Source organism: Cyanistes caeruleus, chromosome 2 (assembly GCF_971803275.1).
Source record: "Cyanistes caeruleus chromosome 2, bCyaCae1.hap1.1, whole genome shotgun sequence".
Lineage (NCBI taxonomy): Eukaryota > Metazoa > Chordata > Aves > Passeriformes > Paridae > Cyanistes > Cyanistes caeruleus.
This window is the reverse complement of record NC_141702.1, coordinates 34,083,182-34,108,295: the sequence shown is the minus strand read 5'-3', so window position 1 is coordinate 34,108,295 and position 25,114 is coordinate 34,083,182. Positions and strand designations below refer to the sequence as shown.

Genomic DNA, 25,114 nt, shown 5'->3' with positions numbered 1-25,114 from the left:
CAAGCAGTTCCCATTCCCAGTCACTTAAAGTAAAGGGTCATTGTAAGAAATCAACCTCAGTGATAGATAGGACAGAAAAACTTGACACACAAAAAAACACCAGCAAAAGAAGTCAATAATTCAAAATGTCAAGGTCAGTTTTTCTGTTTATCCCTAACTGAGGTTTTTGTACCTCAGATGTTCCTGTCAAAACATATTGTGCAGCTATCCAAGGATACTGATCAAGGGATAAAACGACAGATCAGTGAAATTACCTGGATTAAAGTCAACTGGCAACTACAAAATCTGCCTCCTAGTCATTTAACACTGAAAACATTTTAACCAAAATTTGCAGAAACTTTGTTTCAGCTATGGAAACACTATCACATACTGATATTGCAGGATAAAAATTTAACCTGCTGTTACTCTGTCATATAAGCATTCCATAGTTAACTGGAAGAAGTCTGCTTAAATGATACCTATTTACTGACCTTGTATGTCTGGCAGGTATTTCTGGTATTGGTCTATCTCACTGCTGAAAATGGCGAAGGCGAGTCTCTTGAGGAGCATTGCACGCTGCTCCAGCTCCACATCTCGGTTAGCAAACAGATTGAGGGAGCTGCTCTGGGCCACAGCCACTCTTGCTGAAAGAGAAAAGGGAAAGTGAAGCCAAGAGCTTAGGAATTTCCCTTCTGCTTCACTTCAAGGCACAAATAATGCTTTCTTTAAACAATGGGGTTTGAAAGCAAATGTTAAGATGATGTATGGTTTGCAATTTGAATCTGTAACCACAAATTCAAAATAAAAGCTGAAAGAAAGCCTGTAAGTATACACAATAGTGGCTGGATTTAGGGGCTTTTCAGAAAGAGTTTAGCTTTTTTTTGTTTAAATAAAACTTGCATGTATTGATGCTCAGAAAAATCAAATGTGTATAATCAAATTTTTTTTTAAGCAGTCAGTGTCAGATCTTCAAACCCAAACCAACCAAAAACCATCCCCACCCACTCTACTTAATCAACTTTGCCATATAGGCAAAATTCACTGTGTACCAGAATGGTATCAAATTCTCTCACTTCGTGTTATTTATGGGTCTCCAGAAACAGTCAAAGAAAACACGAAAAATACTTAATAAAACAAATTGGAATACATGTTGAACAAGTGTTTTCTTTAAGGTACTTATTTTTTATTTATTTAATGTTTATACTGGAGAGAAGTCACTACTATATCAATACTTACTCATCAAATCTCTGAATGTGGTTTTGTCATGTGTCATCAAATTATCCATAATAGCTCTCCAACTAAAAGAGGAAAATTGTACACAAATCAGAAAAGCATGAAGAAAGCAAGAATTTTCAGGAACACTTACAAAACTTTCTGCTCCTTCAGTTAGGCTAAGCCTTCCAATCCAAGCTTTCTGCTTCATAAGGTATAATTTACTTTGTGTTATTTGATCTGAAACTGTGTTTCTTGGACCCCCTTCTCCAAGAAAAAAAGGGGATGCCATTCAGAGGGACCCTGACAGTTCTAAGGAGCGGGCCTATGAAAACCTTATGAAGTATGAAACCAAGTGCAAGGTGCTGCAGAATGGTCAGAGGAATTTTAAGCACAAATACCAGCTGGGCCCAAAATGAATACTGAGAGCAGCTTTGAAGAGAAGGACTTGGAGCTGATGGTGGATGAAGATGAAAAACTGAATTTTATCTGTCAATGTGTGCTCACAGCCCAGAAGGCCAACTGCATCCAGGGCTGCACCAGAAGCATGGCTGCACCAGAAGGGAGATGATTCTGCCTCTCTACTCTGCTCTGGTAAGACCTCACTTGGAGTATTGCATCCAGCTCTGGGACCACCAGTATAAGAAGGATGTGGACTCATTTGAAGGGAGCACAAAGATGATCAGAGGGCTGGAGCACCTCTCCAATGAAGACAGGCTGAGAACTGGGGCTGTTCAGAATGGTAAAGAGCAGACTTCAGGGAGATCTTGTAGCAGCTTTCCAGTACCTAAAGAGCCTCTGAAAGCTGAAGAGCAACTTTTTACAAGGGCATGGAGTGAAAAGACAAGAGGAATTACTTTTAAAGTAAAGTAATGCTACTTTTAAAGAGGGCAGATTTAGATACCAGGAAGAAATTCTTTATTGTGAGGGTGGTGATGCCTTGGCAGAGGTTGCCTGGTGAAGATGTGGATGCCCCATCCCTGGAAGTGTTCAAGGCCAGCTTGGATGGGGCTCTGAGCAACCTCGTCTAGTGGAAGGTGTCACTATCCATGGCAGGTGGATTAGAGCTAGATGATCTTTAAGGTCTCTTGCAATGCAAATCATTCTATGTTTCTACAAAAACATAGTTTCCTCACAGAAAAGTTTCCTCACAGAACTTTTTTTTTTTTTAATTTTAAGAACATTAATTTTAAAAACAGATATGCGCATAGAAATATACCTTATTTAAGTTTCATATTTCATGTGGTAACCTAAACCACAGTAAATCTTTATTTCTCTCAGTAAAGATTAATTGGGAAATTTTGGCCCATATGTTAATAGAATACACAAAATTTATAAGGGCCATTGACATAAACAAGAAGAATAAAATCTTACTGGTTAACACATGAAGCATCCATCTGGAAGAAACTGGAATCCATAAAGAGGTCAAAGGCTTCCTTTTTCCATGCTCTCCTTGTATACTGATATCCACTAAGACTGCTTAATAACTGGACACAAGCTCGATAGCTGGATGCATTGTGAGCACTAAACAAATAAAAAGTCATAAACCAATTTTGGACTGTTGCTCTATAGAAAGTTTGTCAGACATCTAATCATTATTATGCCTGCTTCAACTTAAGTGCCACCATCCAAATTTCTACTGGCTGTAGACATCTACATCAGTTCAATACACCAAAGGTACCTGTGATTACGGAGGTAGGGCACAACATAGTGCATAATATTTACAAGCAAAGGAATAACTCTCTCTTTTTCATCACTGTAGAAAACCATGTCAAGGAGATGAGCCAAAACCTATAAAACGAGAGGAAGATGTGTTATAATACATTCTTAAATTGCATCTTACCTACCATTTAACAATTTTTTGGTGTAATGATCTTTACTGAACATTCAAGTTTATGATAGAAATGATCCCATTTCAGGTACCATGAAAAATCCAGAGTATAACGATTCCATCATTTTTATAATGCCTTAAGGTAAAAGCACAGAAGCACAAGCTCCTGATGAAAGCAGTCTAGAGAATAAACTACAGACAAAGAAAATAATCAAAGACTGACTGCAATTACCAGCAGTAAATAAGATGTACCACAAAGATAAACACACAAAGTTTAGAATCAAAGAAGTTTGCTATACTATACATCTGAAAGGTCATGCTTTATACCTCATCCATCTCAATGGGTTAGTAACAAAGTTTTTTATACTTTTACATGACAAGACCCAGAATCTGTTCACATCAGTGTTTCCCATTAAATCTCCTTTTCCAAGCTTCTAGTTCAAAGCTTTTCACAATAAAGAAGCTTATTATTGGACACTATTAATTATCTCCAAGGAAACATTTACCTCAGAAAGTAAGGTCAATGCATGGACACTATAAACAGATGGAGTTATGTTTGAAGTTTCCATTGCTGGAGACAGCATATCTAAAAGTAGATAAAAAAAATGTCCAAAGTTAGTCTTCTCAAGCCATTATTTACCTTACAGTATATTTTAAAAACATATATTTTGAAGATTCACAAGCTTTGCCAGACACTAGTGCTGGAACAGTAGTGAAGAATTTTACATACATTCAAATATAGCAAAGCTATTCTCTTAATTAATTTTAGCCTGAAAATTAATGTTTTGTTTTAAATAAAGAAGAAAACTAACCTACCTTCAACATCTGATTCTAAGTTGTTTCCATCAACCATAATCTTGGGGGAAGGCTTAACCTCTAAGTTTCGTCTTAGCCAAGTGGTCTGTTCCAAGGAAGAACCAGCAATTGCCCCAATGGCATCCACTATCTTGTGTGTTACATCCTGGTAGGAAACAAAACCCAAGCATTTTAAGAACTTTGTGCAGAAGGTCTGTATTCATAGCCCTAACATGCAGAAAATCCATATAACCACATATAGAATTGCTTTCAAATCATTTCTATATAATCAATGATTAAGAACTTCACAGAAAATTAGAGCTTTTTCAACAAATTATAAATATAAGGAGAAGATATTAAAGAGTAGTTTTGTACTACAGAGCAGATATCAAAAATTTCTAGTGCATTCAAGCATCTAATTCCAACCCCACTGCCATGGACATGGACACCTTACACTAAACCAGGTTGTTCAGAACCTCATCCACGTGGTCTTAAACAATTCTAGTGACAAGGCATCCACAGCTTCTGTGGGTAACCAGTGCCCTCACCACCTTCATAGTACAGATTTTTTTCTTAATATCTAATCTAAATATACTCTCATTTTGAAGCCATTCCCCCTTGTCCTGTCACTGCATGGTCTCGTAAACAGTCCCTCTCCATCTTGTGGCTTCCCTCCAGGTACTGGAAGCCTTCCCTTTTCCAGGCAGAACAAACAAAATTCTTTCAGCCTTTTCTCTTAAGACAGGTGCTCCATTGCTCTAATCAACTTGGTGGCCCTCCTCTGGACTTCCTCCAAGAGGTCAATATCCTTCCTGTGCTGGGAAGTCGATGATCTTTAAGGCCCTTTCCAACCCAGGCCATTCTATGATTCTATGATTTTTTGTTCAAAATTTTCAAAAGACACATACAACGAATTTCTTACCTGTAGATCTCTTTGATCTTTCTTATTCTCCAGACTTGGGTTCTTCATGATGAACTCATTAAGAACACTGAAAAAAATATAGAAGTTAAATATGGATTTTCTTAATACATTATTCAGCAGATTTCAGCATTAGGACAAATCTGAAGACATTTATTTGCACAATATTTATTCACTAAACCCTCAAGGATTGCTACTTACCAGTATTCCAGGAAACATCTTCTCAAGTTCCTTAATTTAATTTTGATCATAAGAGTTTACCAAGAACAGGTTTTACTTGATTATATACAAAAGTATCTTTAAAGACAGTTTACTAGGGAAGATAAAATATTGAAGAAAATTGTCCTTGAAGCATTGTACAGAAAATCATATTCAAAATTATATTTCTAAAAGTCCACAAACTGTTTCCATCCTGAGAATTCAGCCCACTCTGTGGGCTTCAAATACCTGATGAACTGTAATTGTCATTTTTTATGAAAAAACATAAACTTACATTTGTTGCTCAAAGAGCCTGAATCACTGAAATAATCATTAAGGTAAGGTTGTGGCTTATATCATAATATAATATAAAAGTTAATATATTCCTCAGAGAAGAAACTAATTTGATAAGATGCACATAAGTCAGGCAATAACTCTACCAGTCAAAAGTAAGAGACAGATTTAAAAACACTAACACTTCAGAATAATTTTATACACCTACATTTGAGCATATTTGAAAATGGCAAATATCAGGAGCACTTACCCAAGTATAAGAAACTGTCCTGGGGCTGGAAGACCAACCTGTATGGAATCTTTTAACAAAAGCAGCAGTGCTGCCCAGCTGTCTACTAAGCTGGTCACTGGAATCCTATGGGAGAAAGAGCAGTAATGTCAATGATGAGAACATCATCGCCCTCAGGTATTCCCCCAGTTTCTTTTTACCTTAACTCTCCTATCAGATATTGGTAATCAACACCCTTATAGGTTCTTTTACTAAGTTGCTACATCAAGTTATTAAGAAACAGATGAAGGCAGAAGAGCATTCTCAAAAGATTATGCTTTTCATTACAAAGCTGAAGTGACACAAATGAGTTACAGCACAATTAATATCAACTTTCTTTGGGTAAGGGGCAGATTATCTGCAGCATTTTTAGGTAGGAGAAGAAAGGTGATGCAATACTATGGAACTCACAAAATAAACCATCTTTTTTTAACAAACCTACAGTTCAAACCCATTCTTTCTTTACTATTTATATTACACAGACTATTCATCATCCTATGAGAAAAAGATGTAAAATATACAAATTGATCATGTGCTTCCTGATGACAGAAATAAAATTTAGCTTCTTTTCTTACCTTTGAGTATAAGCATAGAAAAATTGCAACATGCAGACTTCCAGTGAAAGATGTTTCTAGAAAAAGATATGAAACCTGTATCATCAGAAAGAAGTGCCTTTTTTTTTCCCCTCACCAGGGTAAAACTGACAATGCTATAATGTCACTGCAATGTCTAAACATATAACTTAATTTAACAGAATATTAAAAACATCCTTCCAGAAATCCCTCTGTAAAATTATGCTTCTCTTCATTTATCTCTTAGATACAGTGAAAATTCTCACATTGTGCTGCTCAGCTTTTGTCAATGTCATATCATCAGTATTCTAAGCTTCTTCAAGAGAACATCATACAGATCAATAGGATCTCTACAGTTTCCATACCTTGTCTTTTGCTATGGCTGGAGGCTGCTTTAGAACTTCTTTCACAGTCTGAATGACAGTCTCTGTCCTCATAACACTGATAGAGCGAACCAGCTCGACCAGCAAAAGTTGTTCTTCACCTGCTGTGGGAATAACCTAAAAAAATTGGATGTATGACACAGATTATCACCACAGACAATGGTTATAACAAAACTAAGGCAGTTGTCCTCATGGGATTGAAATTTTATCAACTAACAGTTCATCTAGAGACTTAGTATCACCTCCCCTTCCCCTGAAGAATTCAGGAAGATGATCCCATTCTAAAGTGGTACCTCCCTGACAGTACAGTTGCTAATGAGAAATACAAATATTGTCCATACTTCATTGTATTTTTTTCACTGGAATGTCTGAATTTTCTTCTTCTTAACACCAAATCACTTAGAAGTATTACCACTATTTGAAGTGACCACTATAATATAAACATACCTTTGTCCTTGAAGTATTTTTGTTTTGTCTCCTTTCATTCCATACAAATGCAATAGCAGCCATGAAGTGAACACCATGATTCATTGAAATTGGACCCAAAAGTTCTAGAATCTGTTGCCTCAAATTCTGCAAAATGAAACCAGAGCTATAAGCACCGCAGCATTATGTCCAAAACATTTTCTCTGCAGAAAGGAAAAAGGTGACACGTTGCATACAACTGACACATTTTAGCTTAAAAGCATATTCAATACTCATTTATAAAAGCCTGGTTTTTGTGATGATTTAGTAGATGAGGACAAAAGTATAAAAATTCAATTTAGATTTAATGGAAGGGAATTGAAATTATTTTGACAAAGGTCTTAATGAACAACTTAAATGATGTTATCCCTGATGTTCTGACCTTAGTTGACCCAAGATTAATAGTGGTAATGGATGCAGCAGCAGCAGCAGTAGTTTTCTCTGAAGAATCTGCAAGGTGCAGGATGCTCCACAGTAAAGTCACAGAAGACATGATCATATGCAAGATAGAGAGGATCCCGTTGCGTGCTTCAACCAGATGCTTCTGATCTACATTAACCAAAAGCTAGTGGGAGAGGAGAGAAATATTAAATATCTACATAAACAGCATATTTAAAATAGAGTAATTTAGACTTACCTAACATGGGAGCTTTCAACCTTAACTCTTTTTCAGAAGTTTTTCATTAGTTCTCACAATATGTACAGATGTGAGACTTTTAAAATAATAGAGAAACTTGTGATTGAGTTGTCCAATATCAAATGCACACTGAGCATGTGAGGTCTCATGTCTAAAGCAATCAATTTTGTATCTTCTGCCTATACCTTTGCAAAACAATTATATCGGAATTTCAAGTCTAGCTAATAACTCTAGGCAAAACTATTTACATAAACAAAACCCATTTCTCAGTCACTTTTAAATGGATGGAAAGCAAAGAGGTGGAAGAATGGCAAAAAAAGTACAAAAACAAGATTACTGAGAAAACAGGGCAAAAGCTTCTTATGGAATCTGGACCAATTCTTAACAATTCTTGTCCACAAATTCAAACTGAGACACTATGCTCAGAATATCAGATCTAAAAATACTGCTTGACTAAAAAGAAAAATTGTGAATATACAGAAGGAACAGAAGGATAATGTTTAGACACATCACAACATGAACACAACAAAGACAGCTCTAAAGTGGAATTTTAAAGGTCTTAAAGTTAAGGAATTCATACTTTAATTATTTCAGGGCATCAAAAAACCAACCAACCAAAAGAAGCAAACAAATATAAGGGTATTCTCTTTAAAGTATCATCCAAAGTTTGAAATGTTTGTATTCTATAAATCCCCCATATTTAGAGCTAAGACAATATGTTATTTTTGTCACTCAGCTCTTCATAGCTGCTAATATAATCAGTGCATGATTTGACATGTACTGCATAGGAATCTCTCAAACACCCAGATAAGTTTACCTGGTGATACTGCGTAGATGGATCCAAGAGGCAGTAATGAATTATTGTTGTGATCCCTTCTAATAAAGTGAGAACCATATCTGGGGGAGTGACTGATGCCATCCAGAGAGGCCTAAAAGAAGAGTAATTTTTTAAAAATTAGTTCATCTGATAGCGAAGTAATTCAACACAATCAAATGTAGTTAAGAAGATTATACCTCTACATACACTTACCTATTATCAGATAATCCCGTTTCATATTTATACTGCTGAATTAAATTATCCAAGTTCCTGCAGAGCTGAAGAGTCACTGAAACAACGACCCTTTGAAGAACTTTTCCCATGTAAGGCAATGTAGAAGTAATAAGGCCAATCCACTGGGGATGCATTTTACAGGCACAGTGCTGGTGCAAAGCTCGTATCACTGCACACAGAAACATGCCTTGGCAGGTTATTGGCTGGGAATGTAAATACTGCAGGGATGTCATCGGCTGCTGAGGACCAATGTGCTCCAGGTCTGTTATGACAAAGTCAAACACCGTGTCATTTTCCTCAGGCACAGTCATTACACTGTGTTCCAGCACAATCAGCCGCTGAAGTACTTTCAAAAGTTGTGACTGCAGAGTACTACCATTGTCAAATTCATCCTCAGAAAAATTTATAAGGCTGTCTTCAGAGAAGCCTTCTTCTACAGCCACTATGTTTTTTCCAGCTGTCTTTTCACTGTGCCATTTCTGGGCACTGAAGATAGAAGACAGCAGACAATGCAGGATCACTTTCTGAACCTTGCACTTGGACAACATGTCTGAAATAAAACTAGGAAAGCCCTTGGCAGAGCTTTCTATCACTTTTGCCAACTCAGAAAAGAGGAGTGTCAGAATTTCTATACTCATCATTTGCATGTTGCGGTTTCCTATGAGGTCTTGTGAGGTTACTTTAACATGAGTTGGATAATGGCTCCGCATGTAGTATAAACACAAGGAGATAAGAATCTCTATGTACATAGAGCTCCGAAAGTTATGGTTAGAATCAACTGGGATGTGACTATAGAAATCCTTGCCCATAACAGATATTCGATGCCTGGCTAGAAGATTTTGGAGCAATGAAAGCTGAGGAGTGTATGCATTGTTGACACTGGTAGTGGAGATGGCACTTACAAAAGCTGAAGGATTTGTTTTCAGAATTGCCTTAATTGCAGAAAAAGCATACAATGTCCTTGAAGAATCATACAACTGGAGATAAAGCAGCACATGTTGATACAGTGGATGGATATTGAAGTTAGGAGATTTTCGCATTCCTGGGGATCCAACATCACTTTCTATTTCTGAAATTTCTCCTTCTCCACAACTGTACCAATTTTCTAAATCAAGACCATCACTGAAAAAGACATTTGTTTGCTTAAGCTTTTCTGTTTGTACTTTCTTCTTCTCTTCATCTTTCTTTTTAGCTATTTTTACCTTAGGTTTTGCACCTGGTTGCTTACCAGTCTCTTTAACAATGGTTTCTTTTTCTGACATTTTTTCTGGTTGCTTTCCTTTAAAGCTGAACTGAATACTACTGTGACTACATTTTCTAGACTTTGATTCAGTGGAAGAAAGAGTAAGATCAGAGAAGGATTGCTGGCTTTCTGCAATACAAGGTGAAGAGTTATTTCTTGACATTTCATCTCCTAAGCTCTCAAGTCCAGTCTCAGTTGAGGCTGAGAGTAACTGTGAACTGTCATTACTAAGTAAACTACTCTGGCTACTTTGAATATTTTGATCATCACTTTTTGTAGCCTCCACAGAATTATCCAAAGAACTGAATTTACATGAAGCATCCTCAGAGTGCAGACTGTCTTTAACTGGTTCAACTTCTTCTCCGAGACCACTTAAAACTTTGCATATAAGATCTGTAACCACTTGTTGCACAATTTCATCAGGTGAGTCTTCTTTCAGAGTCTGAGAGCTATCTTGAGCACTCAGGCTTTCTGTTTCCACTTCATAACTGATGTTGTCTCCAGTAGATGACTGAGAACAGCCAGAGTCAGAACTCTGCAGTATTTCAGCCTGATGATCAGGAAGGTCAAAATCAGACACAACCATTGGTATGGTCTCACTGCTGGTACTTAACAGGGAAAGCCTGTCACTCAGAGGGTTGACAGTCAGGCTGAAGTTCTCCATTTCATCCACACCAAGTTGTTTATCATTGACTTCTTTAGGTATAATAAGTTGTCCTGGGCTTACAGTCATGTGGGAGAATGCTTGAAAAAGAATGCAAAAAAATGTATAAATATAAGATTCTGTTCTTCAGAATAAGAATTCAGAATTAAAATTTAGAATTTAAACTATTATTGAGACTTCAAGCAAATGACATGTTCACAAAAACAAAGCAAAATTGCTTTAGCAGTACACCTTAGCAAAACAATGTAAATCCCCATGCAGCATTATGCAGTCTTATCTGCTTCTGTTTTCACAAAAAACTGAAGTAGTGAATTCTAAACTAAAATTACACAATACATGCAAACACCTTCAAAACTTATTGCTATGTAGACAGACCCACATTGTTCATAAAAACGTTTAATTTCTTGGTTAAGCTTCAAGCAATATTCTTATGTTCTATCAAGGCTCAGTAAGATGTAAAAAAATTATCTGCATTAAAATACTTGCATATCATTTTAATGAAAAAACAATAAAACTTTAAACAGTACTTGGGACAAACAAACTTGAATTAGGAAAAAATACACAAACACAAATATAAGCCGTAGCTTTTCCGACACATTTTTCAGTTACCCTCAAAAATTTCTACTATGTTTTTAATATTGCATGTAAACGGCAAGCAAAGAAATTAGGGAACTTTCTACAGTCTTCTTGTATACATACCATCAGCACAGCTGAACTTCTGCATGAACTGCTTCTCATTTTCTTCCTCATGGTGACTGGGAGATTTCGTCCAGTAACATTCAGCCTGTACTCGCTGAACAGAAACCCGCTGAGTTTTTGGATGCAGAAGCAGTAGGAGCAAAGGTTCAAGAACCCTTGCAATATCATGTCTTTGAAGCACTTGATTTAACCAGGCTTGTCCCACTGACCAAGTAGAACCATCCAAGCTATTGAGGCTGTCCAGCATGATAAACAATGATCTAGAATGGAAAGAAGAAACTATCTAGTGGCTATTGTACACTATTCACAGAGTAATCCCATTTTGATTTTAATTTTTTTTAATTAATTTTTTAATCTATGACAACTTTAATGTCAGTACATACTCCTGTGTCTTCTTCATACAAAACAGTATTTTCTTTGGAAACAAGACTTTGAACCTGATCTTTATATTTTAGTCTAGTCTAATGAAGGAGTGGGCAGGAAGAGCTACTAATGAAGTCAGTTATAAAAGTTGCTCTAATAGTAGCAAGATTAAGTATTTGTACAGCTTATTAAATAAGCCTTGGTTGCCTTTTAAGTGGTATACCATTAAAAATTATAAAACTTCAAAACCCAGTTCACAAGGATATATGGAAAACATTCAAAGATCATGTCTTCAAGAACAGAAAGGAGATATATACTTGACAATACAGCAATTCCTACCATTGTTATTTTCTTCTTTTAACAGTTTTAGCCTTGAGAATCTTTTTCAGACTTATGGAAAAACAATATATATATTTTACATTCTCCAGTAGTACATGTTCATAAGCTTTTAGCTGCATGCACAGAATTTATCACCATTTATGCAATGAGTGACAGCATAAGACAAAGAAATAACCTTTTTACTCTACTCCTCACAGCTAAGTATGCAATACAAAATCTAAATAAAAACTTTTCTGCAACATTTGTGCTAAGTGAGGAAGACAAGAGTAGTTCAGCATCCAGATCTTCAGTCTTTTCTAAGAAGATAGTCCAATACCAGAACACAAAACAGAAATCCTCTTCTGCTTGCCATAAATGACCTCTTATACAAAATACGGATTAAACAAAAGAACTCATATTTTAGCACTTGCTTGCAATTTGGTTTTTACATTTTTTTAAGTTTTACTGTTACTTTCTACTTCATATAATTCAATTCTGGGTTGATTTCTCTCTCCTGCTTCTGTTTTTATGAAAACACAGCAAGAACTCAGATACTAAGCTCAATATACACCACGGTGGTTTTTACCAGAGTGATGGTCAATGAATATTGTGACCATGCCTTCCTTACTCCTTATAGCTTCCAGGAAAAATTTTATAGCTTACATAATCATCACTGTGAAAACAATTTTGTCTAACACAAATTCTTGTCCGCAAATTAATTTCTTGTCCTTCCTCCTTCCTCTCACAGCTACACTATAGTTGTTCAATTTTTAAATGCCCTATGCTGCCAGTATAATACCGTTAAAGATTTTGAAGTAAAATTATTTCAACTGAATCAGACTTGCAATCACCAACCTGTCAAAGGTGCGGCCAAAGGAAGATGATTTGTTAATATGAAGATCTCGTGTGAGATGCCATAGCACTGCAAACTTGGCATGAGCTTCCATTCTTACTTTCTGTGGACCAAATCATAAGTTACATCTGTCAGAATGTAACAACTTCTGATAAGAACTGGAAAAAGCAAGTCACACAGCGCCCTAAATGATATAAGGAAATTAACTTCTTTAATTAGGCATTTAAGTACTATTTTTTAATCTTAAAAGCAGTAGTAGCAAACAATAGGTATCTGTGAGAAATTCAGTACCATGAAATGATTCCCTCCTATTTTATCTTGCCTTAAAGTTTAGCCTGCCTCCTTCTACTCAACTTATTTTCATTCCTTTATTGCCATACTACAAAGAAACAATAATTTTCTAGCTAGACATGTAGATGGAGTTCTTCACTAACATGTAAAATTTAGCTCTGGAACAAATTGGACAAATAGGACATGCTTACCGCCCAAAGGATTTGTAATGACTGGCAATGATATGCAGAATAGCAGGGAATCATAGAATATCCTGAGTTGGGAGGGACTCATAAGGATCACTGGATTCCAGCTCAGGATATTTAATGGTAAAAATGGTGTAAAGTAACAATTGTTCTGTTTCTCTCTTTACTGAGGCTGATCCAGGCAGCAAGGCTGCAAACAACAATAAATGTCATATGATTTGAACATATTTATAGAAACAGCTTCACCCAAAAGACAAGGAAGCTAGTAAGGATTTGTAGGAGTGAACAAAGCACAGCAATCAGGACAATTACACCAAATATATCATCAAAATTACTTAAAGTATTATAAACTAAATTACCAGATTATAAGCAAAGACAAGAAGAAAAATATTTTCACTTATTTGTTCTCAGAAGATACGGTTTTATAGGAAATGAATGGCAGGTATATTTACCTTTAATCAAAGTGAGACAAAACTAAAAACTGTTAAAACCACTGAAAATCTAACAGACTTACTTTACAACTTAAGAAGCTTTGCAACAGCTTATTTATCCAATATCTGCCACAATAATGAAAATTTTAAGTAAAAGCTATGAAAATTCCATAAAAGCCAAACTGTTCATGTTAAACAAACTACAAATAAAACAGACAACCTCTCCATGCCAAAAACAAAACCCAAAAGAGACAGCAGCATTCTAGAAAGTAAAGCAAACATCACTTGTATTTATGAAAAAAATCATTTTCACAGAAAAATAATCCACAATGCTGCTGCAAAATGTATGCAGTTACACAAAATAATTCACTGACAGTTACTGAATAGAGTGAAAATACCAGTTCCCAAACACAGTGATATGACTCCATGTAAGTCCTTGCAATCCACGGTGTGAAGATGTAAGAAATTACTGTTTTCTGAGAAAGGTAGGCAGAAATGAACATGTTCTACATCCACAGTCACAGCAGTTTACAGACCAACCTAAGTGACACTAAAAATCCTCACCAATTTTAGCAATATGGCAAACTCTGAACTGCACTGACTGACAGACTGACTCACATTACTCTCGTTGACCTGGTAACTCTGGTAGAATGGCAAAAAGGTAAGTGCTCCTGAAGACACACCCATGAGTTGCTAGAGTGTGTAAACAAGTAATTCCCTACATTCATACTGTTGGGGCTGTGAAAATATCATATGCCTAAAATTTAAGGCATTACAAAGGCCTCAACTCGAATGTCAAATTGACAGCCTCTATGTGAAATAAATTTCTAGGTGAAAAATAATAAGAAAAGTACCTGTCATGACAAGAACTCCTACTAACAACAACAAACACTAAGCACATGCTTAAGTATTGGGAAGCATCACATGACTTTGATAAGAGATAAAGTCTCCTGCATAAGTCCGTTGAACCCTCCTTTGACTGACTTCTGGCATGAAACTAGAGGCTCATTACAGACCTAAAATAACATTTGAAACAATGAAAGGCAATGCTTTTTTCAATATTGAAGTTATTTGTACCCTCCTCTGAGGGACCCAGTCCTTTTTCTAAATATATTTCTGTATATTCTTTACTCATCTTTAAGTAAATACATGAACAACTTGCCTTGTCTCTGTGAGTCAGCTGCTGACTAATAACATCTTCACAAATGCTGGAAGATGGGACGAGGTTGTGCAGCTGGTAGAAGAGCTCCACACTCTTCTGATGATGCTGAGGAGTTCCATCACCCAGCTGGTCCCAAAGGGTTAAAGCTATATGCTTTGTACATGAAAAGAAAAGTTGCAATAGACAAGTGAATGACTATCACACCTTGTTTTGCTCTATGCAACAATGGGAGACAACACATCTGATGACACCCTATGACCAAGAGGCAATAGCTAAAATGGTTCCTTTCGTATTAATAGAAGGAACTGTTTGAAACATTACAAATAACTTACTAAAAAATTCCTGTTAACTCCTCTTAAGGAGTCAGAACAGAAAAAAATTTTCACTGAAATGTAATTTACTACATAATATACCCTGCTGCTGATTATCTTCTGCAAAAGATTTCTTACATAAATTACATAAATGCAAAGATTGTTTACCAGAGTACTGCATTATACACGTCTAAGTTTTATACCTTTGCTGATTAATGCTGTAATTTAATCAGATTCTGTTTATATCTTTAAAATATTAATTTAAACAAGTATTTTCAAACAAGTGGTCAGTATGAGAATGACAGCAGGAAATCTTACTGTGTATTTTATTTAGATTCTAACACAGGTTACAACTGTTATCAAAATATTCAGCAAGAAAATTCGGTTTACCATATCAAGCATGGTAAAAGGGCCAAGACTTATTCTTCACCAGACAGAAAGAAGCCTAAAGAAAACAGCAATGAGATACTGCATCTAACCTTGAAGAAATCTGTCTTTTCAGCCATGTATCTCAGATTGCCTTGCGTAAGAGGAGGTCTGATGACGACGGCCACTCTTCCCTGGTTAGGACTAAGAGGCTGAGCAGTTTCCACACTGTTCAGATTTTCTCCAGTGACAAGAGCAACAGATTGAGTCAATCCAACCAAGTCCATCACAAGGGAAATAGTAACACCCTGAACACTGAAATCGCTTGCCTGCCTGCAAGCATTCATTAAAGTCTGTAGCCACAGTGGAGGCTGTACTTGTTCACAGTCTGAAATACAAATCACAGATTATACATTTATTTAACAATCTAAATATTATGGAATTTTCCTCTTGTATTCCATAATTATAGGCGCAATTGTCCCTTCATATTTCAATCTTCCCATTGTACGGGTTTAGGAAAATGTATGCGAGACAAAGATACTTCCTGATGTATCTTTAAAATAATCCAATTAAGAATGCAATACTGTCTCACTTCAAACAATTAGTAACCAAAAAGGAATAGAAAAATTTTAACAAGGAAGAGAAAAATCTTATGGAAATGCATTCAGATGATTTTCTGCTTTAGGCAAAATGGAACTTTTAGTAGTTAGCACATCCTTTCATCTGCTTTTCCTCTTCACAAAATTCTTCACCAGCAATCAAATCTTAACACTCTAGAGAGGAGTGTGGAATAATTCTGTAATATATTTTATACCACCTAGTATGATATATTAGATTATATAAAATAATATATATGCAGACTAATTTTCAATTGACAAAAATAGCTTTGCCTGGCAATTCTTCAAAACTAGAACTCTGTGAAAATTGATGGTTTGGGTGCAGAACTATGATCCATTAGACCATACTCTGTTTTCACTGTAGGTGGTTGTTTTCTCCCTTTTCACTTTATCAAACCATACTCTGGGTTGATAATGGAAATGTCCTTCTCCAAAGTTCACACTCAACTCTTGAAGTGAATATTGTACCCTTTTATTTTAGAGATATCAAAGTAACTTCTCTTAGAACTTCAAACTGACTCTACTGATCACATAGGTAAAAAGGCAAATGCGTCTAGAACCAGACACAAGTGAAGAAGTGTTATTTAATAGGTGCAAATATAGCACCCTTTTAGAATCAAGAGAAGAATGATACAATTTCTAATTTATATCCACAGCTCCACTGGAGTCTAAATATACCTAAGAATTCCATATCGTGTTCTAGAGTTTACAGATATAACCATTGTTTTCAGCTTCACTCAGTTCCCATTTTAATTTCTTCAATTAAAGATAGCTATGAAATTAGGCATATAGCTGAATAAAAGTACAATTATGTTCCATAAATGTCAGATTAACTTGTCTCCTTCAAATAAACAGACTGACCAGTAATTAAGAGCTATTGAGCCATATCATTAAAGTAACCCTTCAAAAACATGTTCCAAATTTAGGAACCCTTCAAACACAGCCTCTTCTGCACTACAAAATCCTCCAACAATAGATAGGGTAGCGTGAGAATTATAACTACCTTCTTCCATTTTCTGTTCCAGTGCAATTCTCTGTTATGGGAAGTAGGCCCAGCACTATTCTCATCTGCCCTGACATTCTATACAACAGATGTTCACATTTGGAACAAAATCCTTCCTGTTGGTTTTACCCACCTACAATTTATGCTTATTCCTCAAAGTTACACTGTTTAATAGACTGCAAATGATATCTCACAAATAGGAATGTTCAGGTGATGAACAAGAAACACAAATCCAAGACATTTAACAAAAGTGAAAAGGATTCCTAGAAGCACTGCCCTCATACAAGGCACCTACTACTCAAGCTCTACAGGCTCTCTGCTCTACAATGCACAAGGCATTGATAATCAAGTGCTATGTGTCCCAAAAAGTAATAAGCAAACAGCTGACATTTTAGTCTTTGGACACAACACTCATTTGTAGGCTATTTGGGAGAAATAAACAAACACCTAGCATTTTCAGGGTCATGCTATAAAAGCACAAATGTTCTGAGATAGACCTTTCATAAAAGGTAGCAGATCTTTGGTGTTGTCATACTCAGAACTAATAAACAGCTATAACCAAATTGCCATCAACTGACAAGTATTTTATATGTCTGGATGTTACAAAGTCAAATATATGGTCTGCTCGTGGCTATAATGAAGTCATAAACAACATATCTGAAAAACCACAGAAACAAAAGCAGTCACGTTAAGTTGGCATGCTTGCTTCTAAAACAAAAAAAACCTACTCATCTCCAAGCACCACCCACCACTTAGCCTTGATTTGAAAATTGTAAATAAGAACAAAAAGCTGCAACTAGGACATTTCCTAGAAAAAAATAAAACCAGAGATGACTGTGACAGTAGCCAAAATTAGTGTTACTATTTCTTGCATGCTCCAAGCATATCCACCATGAAAACATTTTAAGGAGCGACTCTCAGACTGCAGATCAGAAGTGGATCCAAAATTGTAACTGTAAACTGAAGACTTTACAAACTGTAAAAAGGATTGTTCATCCTAAAATGTCACAATTTACAGTAATCCATAACTGTTTTAATCATGTCTGTATCTGAATAGTTTCATCTATCTGTAAACACATGCATACCTTACAAAAATCACCATTTTTATTTTGTTTCTTAACGCAATTATAGCTAGAAGAATATTTTGCAAGAACAGTTCCTTTAATAGGTGCAAACTAGAATTAATTAAATTTCTTAGCTGGTATGATTTTTATTGGACAATAGCTTACAATGTCCATGTATTGCCAAAGTGATCAATGTGCACATCAAACCAAAACTGATAAAAGGAAGCTAAAAACAAATTTGATGTGAGCTGTGGCTATTGCAAAATATGACAAAAAAACCATTGTGGATCCATACAGTAAAGAGGAAGATTCAACAATCTAGATTCTACTCTCAGGCTTCAGTTAGCATAATTTATATTTTTCACCCCAGTATTAGTTACTGCCAAATTCCACACCAGCAATATTCTTAACAATCTACAAGAAAATACTTTAGTTTCCAAATGTAAACCAATTGACACAGAAGAAAACTAAGATTTCTGAGAGGAACAGCAAACAGCAACACACATAAAGCATGATACTATTAACTTCAAATTTTTTTGGCAGAGAAATAATTATTTTAAAAACAACGAACAAAGGATAGTGCAGCTTACCAATTTCAGGCTTCCCAGGATGTAATTCTGAAGTGCGGTTTCCTTCAGCAATGTAAACGGGAAAGCTCGAACATTCAAGATAGAGCTGACAAGCAGCAATAAAGGCAGGAAGGTATTCTTTAGGTGTTTTCTTCTTGTTTGTTTTCTTAACATTAGCATCATCTTGTGATTCTCTGTCCCATTTTGTGCTCTGTCCTTGTGCTCTAGTGGGGTCTACTGGAAGCTCTGCCCCTAAGGGCTGAGACAAGGAATTATTCTGAATGATATACAGGTTGATAAATCTGGTTAAAAACTGTTGGACATATTCCAAACAGCACTGCATTGCAGTCTTTTGGATCGTTTTCCCACTACGAGTTGTTGTCCCTTGTGTCATTATGGAAGGAGGCTGTACAATGGTCTCCTCAGAACCCACAGTTGATGCTGTCTCAGTCTCTGAGGATGTGCTACCAACAATAGGGATGCCAGGTGCACCGTGACCTTCATTCAGTGCTCTGTCAATGTCATCACTTGTATCTGCCTGGTATTGTACAAACTCAGTGAATCCACTTTCTGATGATCGACTGCTTGGAGGGTTTTCACCATCTTCAAACACATCATTAGGATTTTCAAGTGACACTGATGGCACCTGAGTAAAATAAAAGTTTAATGACTGTTCAAAATACGTTATTTAGGTCTTAGCAAAACAATATTTATTAGTGTCTTCATTTGAAAGCAACAATTTTATTCCGGAGTTTTAAATGTATTCATACAAATACATTTTATGCAAAATGCTGTTTGGTGTTTCTGTAAGCCTACCAGACTAAGCTAACATTAAAAGAAAATTGTTTATCAAGAAAAACATTTAAATATTATTGGTTTTAACATTTTCTTCATATCATAACCACATCTATTTTGAAAATGCTGAAATATGTAGGCAGAGGTATTATTAATTTATACAGCATCATAAACTGTCAAATACAAAGTTATAATTACAAAAAGATATAAACTCCATTTAAAAACTACTAATCATTTGCAACTAGAAAGAAAATAAATCATTGCCTCGAAATGAGAAAGAGGTTGCTGCAATAACAACAGTTCTTCATGAATATGTTTTATATGTTTTAACTCCTTATCAGTTCAGAATATGCACAAATAGATGAACAGCTTTTACTCAGAAAGCACCTACAGCAGTTTTTGCCCTGCTCTAGCCCTCTACAGTCTTAGTAACTGGTAGCATAGTCTCTGTTTCCTGGTGAGAACATGAGGTAGGGAAACAACTGAAACAGAAATGCATCAATCAGTGGCCCTAAATGCAGGTGTCCACTTCTGCTCCTGCATTTTACTGGCAATGGCAGATGTTGCCTGAAATCTAACAGGCCCAGAAGTTGTTTTGACTCTAATCACCAGCTGTGTTAAATTCAGAACTTGTGCATTATGTAATAATATTAAAAACTTTTTCATTAATAAATGAGAAGAGTGAATAACATCCTCTTTTCCCAGAGATGGAATAAGAATGGAAATTTGAGGTATTACAGCAGAAAACAGTGAGAGCTATGTACTAAAAAGCTTGAAGATACATAAATGATGACCTCATTTTATAAAACAGTCTAGAAGTGATTAGAAGCATGGAAAATCATTTCACTATCTCTTAAGAGAAACCATGGCCACATGTGAGACAGCTGCAATTGGAAGCAGAAGGCCACTGAAGGTTCAAAGGGTAGAATCATTCAGTTAAAACAGGCCTTACGAAAAAAAAAAAAAGCAACCAAAAAAACCCCTCAGAATCCCAAAAGAACAAAAAAAGGCAGGTATCAATTAGCTAGAATGAATAAGGATAGGATCCTGAATAAAGGATGCTGGAGTCCTAATTGACAAGGGGAACACGAGCCAGCAGTGGACTCCTTTGGTGAAGCAGACCAGCCACATCTAGGACCATATCAGAAAAGGTACTGTCACCAAATCAAGGGAAAAAACTAGTCCCTTCTGCGAAGCAGTTTTAGGTTCAGAACCAGAACACTGTATCCAATTTTATACTCATTGGTACAAAATAAACTCTGATGTACTGAGTATGCCCAATGGAAAGTCACTACAAGTGCTCCTGGACATAGAAGGAATATTCAGAGAGTTGGATTTACTCAGTTTAAAAGAATGCTAGAAGTTGTGGAAGGGGTGAAGATGGCTTTATTGCTCTCTGTGAGCTCCCATTAGGCAGTTGAAAAGATGGAGATATGCTCAGAAATCCACAGTGAAAGAACACAAGGCAACCAACACAAACTACAACAATGGAAATTCTGATTAAATAACAGTGCAAACAAACAAGCTGTACAGAGAAGTTGTGGTAACTTCATCCTTGGAAATATTTAAAGTTAAGACAAATATGATCCTGAGTGACATGACCTAGCTTTAAAGTAAAATCTAACTTTGAAATCAGCCCTGCGTTGAGCAGTGCCCTGCAACTGTCACTTCCAACCTAATTTATTCTATGATGTTCCTTCAGTTTCTTCAGCTGGAAAACAAAGATTTCAGGGCATGTCACTTAACATACCTCACAGAGCCATGGCTGCACAGAACAAACTGGACAAAGTTAAATGAGAAATAGTGTCTGGCTGGTTTATTTTATTTCTTTAATAAATTATTCTAAAAATTTAACAGTGACAGTAAAATACGTGATGGGTATAAAACCAATGCACACAAATTGGGTGAGAGAAGAATTTACATATGCCTGATACTTAACCAAAATGGTGAATTATCTTCAGTCCAGTTACTTTACTTCATCATACTCTTGAAGAACATTGCAAAGTTTAGTCAATTAGTTCTTTCTTAGGCCCTGATTCCAAAGTGATTTATACAGGTATAATATTAAATCTGGGTAGAAACCCTTAAGAATCAAGAAATTTTACCACAGTTATAAGATATTTTGATTACCCAAGCTTCACATATATTGTGGTATCTGACTTTGATTAAAGACTTGAAGGCTGTTCAACACAGGATTAGAAAGCCTATTTCCTTTTTCTTCATAAGAAATAATTTTCCAAGATGCTGCAAAACCTAATAAGTTACCTTTTTATTTTCCCATTCTTTGATGGAGTTGCTGTGTCCAGTAGGAAGCTGCAGAATACCATCTGTACCAGCAGAGAGCAATGGAGGCTGAACCTTACTAAGGATCTTTGAGCAGAGTCTGAGAGAATCAGTAAGCTCAGACAAGTGCAAGGTAGGAAGATGGCTTGTCAATGCAGAAATCATCCTGAGCAACAGCTGAGGCAAGTGTTCTGTCTGTATTTCAATGTAAGTCTCCTAATAATAGGAGTAGTAAAGTAATAATAAAAACTTGTTAATTGTCACATCATATTCTACCCTGAAATTTACTTTCTGTAACAGAGCTACCTATCATTTGCTTAACTGAGTTCTAAACATATAGAACATTGAAAAAGGAAAATTAATATCTTAATATCCAAGATTAAGTATTACGTAATTTACTAAAAATATTTACAAAATTAACTTTAAAGATGGGTAACAAACAAATAGAAATATATCTAGCTCTTTTTCCAACTAGTACATCTTGTTCATTACACAATAAATACATTAGAAACATCATAAGAAGGCTGAAGAATGCTAGTATTACTTTATTAATCTTAAGATAAAAGTTTAAGAATGAAATATAAGTTTTTAAGAACTAAAGGAAGAACAGGCTGATTGCCATACCTGACACAGCACTCTCATACTTCTAGTAGGCTTTGAAATGAGAAAGCAAAGAATTGAGGAAAGACAGCTATAGAAAAAACAGTTCCAACAGTCTTTGCTACATTAAGCAATGACAACAGAAAAAGAAGATACATCTTATCATGACATTTAAAAGACCCTAAAAAGAAAGCTGCACATCTAAACTATCATATCAAACTACAAAAGACTATACTTGCAATGAATACACAGAAAAGAAAATGAAGACAGACTAAAATTTTCAGGTATGAGCATCATAAAACCCATTTCAGTTATGTCTAACCAGTCTATCAAGAATTACACAATAAACCAAAAATTTCTTTTAATGTCAATTTATGTCAATATATTTTCAGGAAAAGCAATTAATAAAGTATATATAGTATTTCTGCAGCCCATAAATATAAATATATAGAATCCCAATGTTAATAATGAATAAAGCAATTCTTACCAAAGAAACAATATCCAACAAAAAATCCACTAACAAGCAGAAATTTGTCAGAGGTAACTCAGATTGCTCACTATCACCTCCAGGCCCAGTTTGAAGTCTGGCATGTAAAGTCCTCCTGTAAAATTCAAATAGAGTTTCACAGTATTTTCCTTGTCCCCTCACATTGACCATATTTCTGTAACTTAATGGAAAGCTGTATATTTTGGGGATAACCACTATAAACCAATAAGCATTTTCTCATTTTACTGTTAAGTAGCTTATTTGGCCCCATGCCACTCTTTCAGAAAAAGCAGTAACCAGCCTTTTGGTGCAGAACAGTCTTCATCTGTAAAATAAGGAAATTCAAGCTACAGAAAATTGAGCATAGAAGACAAAAACCTTAGATAATACAGAAGCTCATGTTGAAGAAAACCAAACAAAAACAATTTTCCAGATTTCAGTTTTTTATAAGGCAATTTTGTATTCATGCTGACAGTAACATTACTTATATGTAGTGAAACACTCACCTGCATGTTAGCTGGCTGTAGATGACTTTCCTTATGATAGCAATTCAGCCCAACACACAAAAATCAAGTCACAGATATCTAGATCAACCTCTCACACTGAGCAGGACTGCTAAAAACACCAGATAAATTCGTCCACAGTTTTGTCTAGCAGAGTTCTGGAAATCTCAAAAGAAAGCTCCACAGCCTTCCTGGCTTCCACTGCTCCACCTCTTCCACTGCTGCACAATGTTCTTAGTAAAGCTTTTCTCAAAGTCCAACCTGACCACTTGAGTGAGCACTTGTTGCTGTCCTGTTTTCCATCAGCTGTTATAAAAAGTATAGCTGTATGAACTTCACAAATGCCCTTCAGGAAGTCATAGGGTGCCATTCAATTTCCCTCTTTCCAGGCTAAACCAAACTCACCTACCTCAACCTTAAATTCAGTTTCCTATAACTGACCAGCTTAGCAGTTTGTCTGCTAGAGTTTCTTCAGCTTCTCAACACTTCTCCTCAGGTGGCGTGTCCAAAGCTAGACACAATATTCCACGTCTGTCCTTAGAAACACTAAGTGAAAGGAAAAATAACTTCCTTTCACCCTCTGCCCATGGTCCTCATAATGTAGCCTAAGACACAGTTTTCTTTAGTTTTAACAGCACACTGTTGGCTCATTAAAATACTTGGACAAATTCATGTCCAAGTATCTTAATATTTTATCAAGCAATGAAAATAAAATTCTACAAATTTCATTTGACATCTCTACATCATCTACTCCTTGCCACAGCGAAAACCCTTTAGTGTTTCCTTTATCCCCCTTCCCTCCTGCTCATGTTTTCAATTTTAAATTTCATTTATGGTTTGCTATTTTCTCCTGTAGCCCTCCTTGTCATGCACAGGATCCCCACCCTTCATTTTCCCTAAAAGAGCAGGACAAATGACGACACATCAGTGTCTGGCAAACCCGTCAGTTTTACCAAAAGTGATTTGTACAATGAGTAATACTGTACTGGCCACACAGAACAAAAGCTAGCTTTAAGGTCACTCTGGAGTCTCCCTTTCAGTAGAGGGGCTAATTCTGTCTCTTGATTTAAGCCAGACACTGAGTTTGTGAGAAGTCACACTGCTAAGACCCACAATCATATCTGATGAAAACTGACCAAAAGATTGAACTTATAGGAATGGGAGGAAAAAAATACTTACAGGCTAAATGAGGTCATGAGACTAACTTCTTTGAAGGAAGCATATGAAACAAAAATTAACTTCAACTTTACACATAGAGAGATTAAATATTATCACCTACCTACAACACTCTTCAAACCAACGAGCAATATAATCCCACATATAATAAGGCTCAAAGGAATTGAAAAGAAGATTGGCAGTTTTAATCAGTTCTGCTGTTTTCTTGTTTTCTCTCAGCTTGCTGAAAGAAAATAAAAAACATTTTATATTTTTATACTTATTTTTCAAGTTATATAACTACTTGATAGTAGGTAAACTTATATTACTGTGAATGTACCCACTGTCAAGTAACATTGACAAATTGTCCTCCTCTCAACATTGCAAGTAGCTGTTGCTCAAGGGCTCAGGATATTGGCAGGCTGCTCATACCAATGTCTTTTCACAGTTGCTAGGTTTCTCCTCTGTCCTTTCTTTAATATTTGTCAGTTAACCACATTTTTAAAAGATCTGCTTTTACCATAATTGTTCCTACTGTTGTTTGCTCC

The 25,114-nt window shown here is 35.9% G+C and overlaps 1 protein-coding gene across 27 annotated transcripts in view; it reads right to left on the bottom strand.

The window, feature by feature from the left end:
* Nucleotides 1–25,114, bottom strand: part of DOP1A (DOP1 leucine zipper like protein A) — a 59,901-nt gene that overhangs the window by 9,062 nt on the left and 25,725 nt on the right. For 15 of the 27 annotated variants that reach the window (XM_023922313.2, XM_086876401.1, XM_086876395.1 and 12 more), the window contains 22 exons: nucleotides 24,691–24,810; nucleotides 22,909–23,023; nucleotides 21,804–22,037; nucleotides 18,765–19,389; nucleotides 15,604–15,878; nucleotides 14,814–14,966; nucleotides 12,747–12,847; nucleotides 11,211–11,470; nucleotides 8,584–10,591; nucleotides 8,371–8,482; nucleotides 7,299–7,481; nucleotides 6,899–7,024; nucleotides 6,434–6,568; nucleotides 6,072–6,127; nucleotides 5,479–5,583; nucleotides 4,740–4,806; nucleotides 3,839–3,983; nucleotides 3,529–3,608; nucleotides 2,873–2,982; nucleotides 2,566–2,715; nucleotides 1,216–1,277; nucleotides 471–623 (listed from right to left, as the gene is read on the bottom strand). In XM_023922313.2, coding sequence (XP_023778081.2) covers nucleotides 471–623; nucleotides 1,216–1,277; nucleotides 2,566–2,715; nucleotides 2,873–2,982; nucleotides 3,529–3,608; nucleotides 3,839–3,983; nucleotides 4,740–4,806; nucleotides 5,479–5,583; nucleotides 6,072–6,127; nucleotides 6,434–6,568; nucleotides 6,899–7,024; nucleotides 7,299–7,481; nucleotides 8,371–8,482; nucleotides 8,584–10,591; nucleotides 11,211–11,470; nucleotides 12,747–12,847; nucleotides 14,814–14,966; nucleotides 15,604–15,878; nucleotides 18,765–19,389; nucleotides 21,804–22,037; nucleotides 22,909–23,023; nucleotides 24,691–24,810 — 5,375 coding nt within the window. Of the gene's footprint in view, nucleotides 1–470; nucleotides 624–1,215; nucleotides 1,278–2,565; nucleotides 2,716–2,872; nucleotides 2,983–3,528; nucleotides 3,609–3,838; nucleotides 3,984–4,739; nucleotides 4,807–5,478; nucleotides 5,584–6,071; nucleotides 6,128–6,433; nucleotides 6,569–6,898; nucleotides 7,025–7,298; nucleotides 7,482–8,370; nucleotides 8,483–8,583; nucleotides 10,592–11,210; nucleotides 11,471–12,746; nucleotides 12,848–14,813; nucleotides 14,967–15,603; nucleotides 15,879–18,764; nucleotides 19,390–21,803; nucleotides 22,038–22,445; nucleotides 22,476–22,908; nucleotides 23,024–23,414; nucleotides 23,736–24,690; nucleotides 24,811–25,114 lie in introns of those variants that run through there. The other 12 variants (XM_086876403.1, XM_086876407.1, XM_023922311.2 and 9 more) reach the window with 2 other exon arrangements.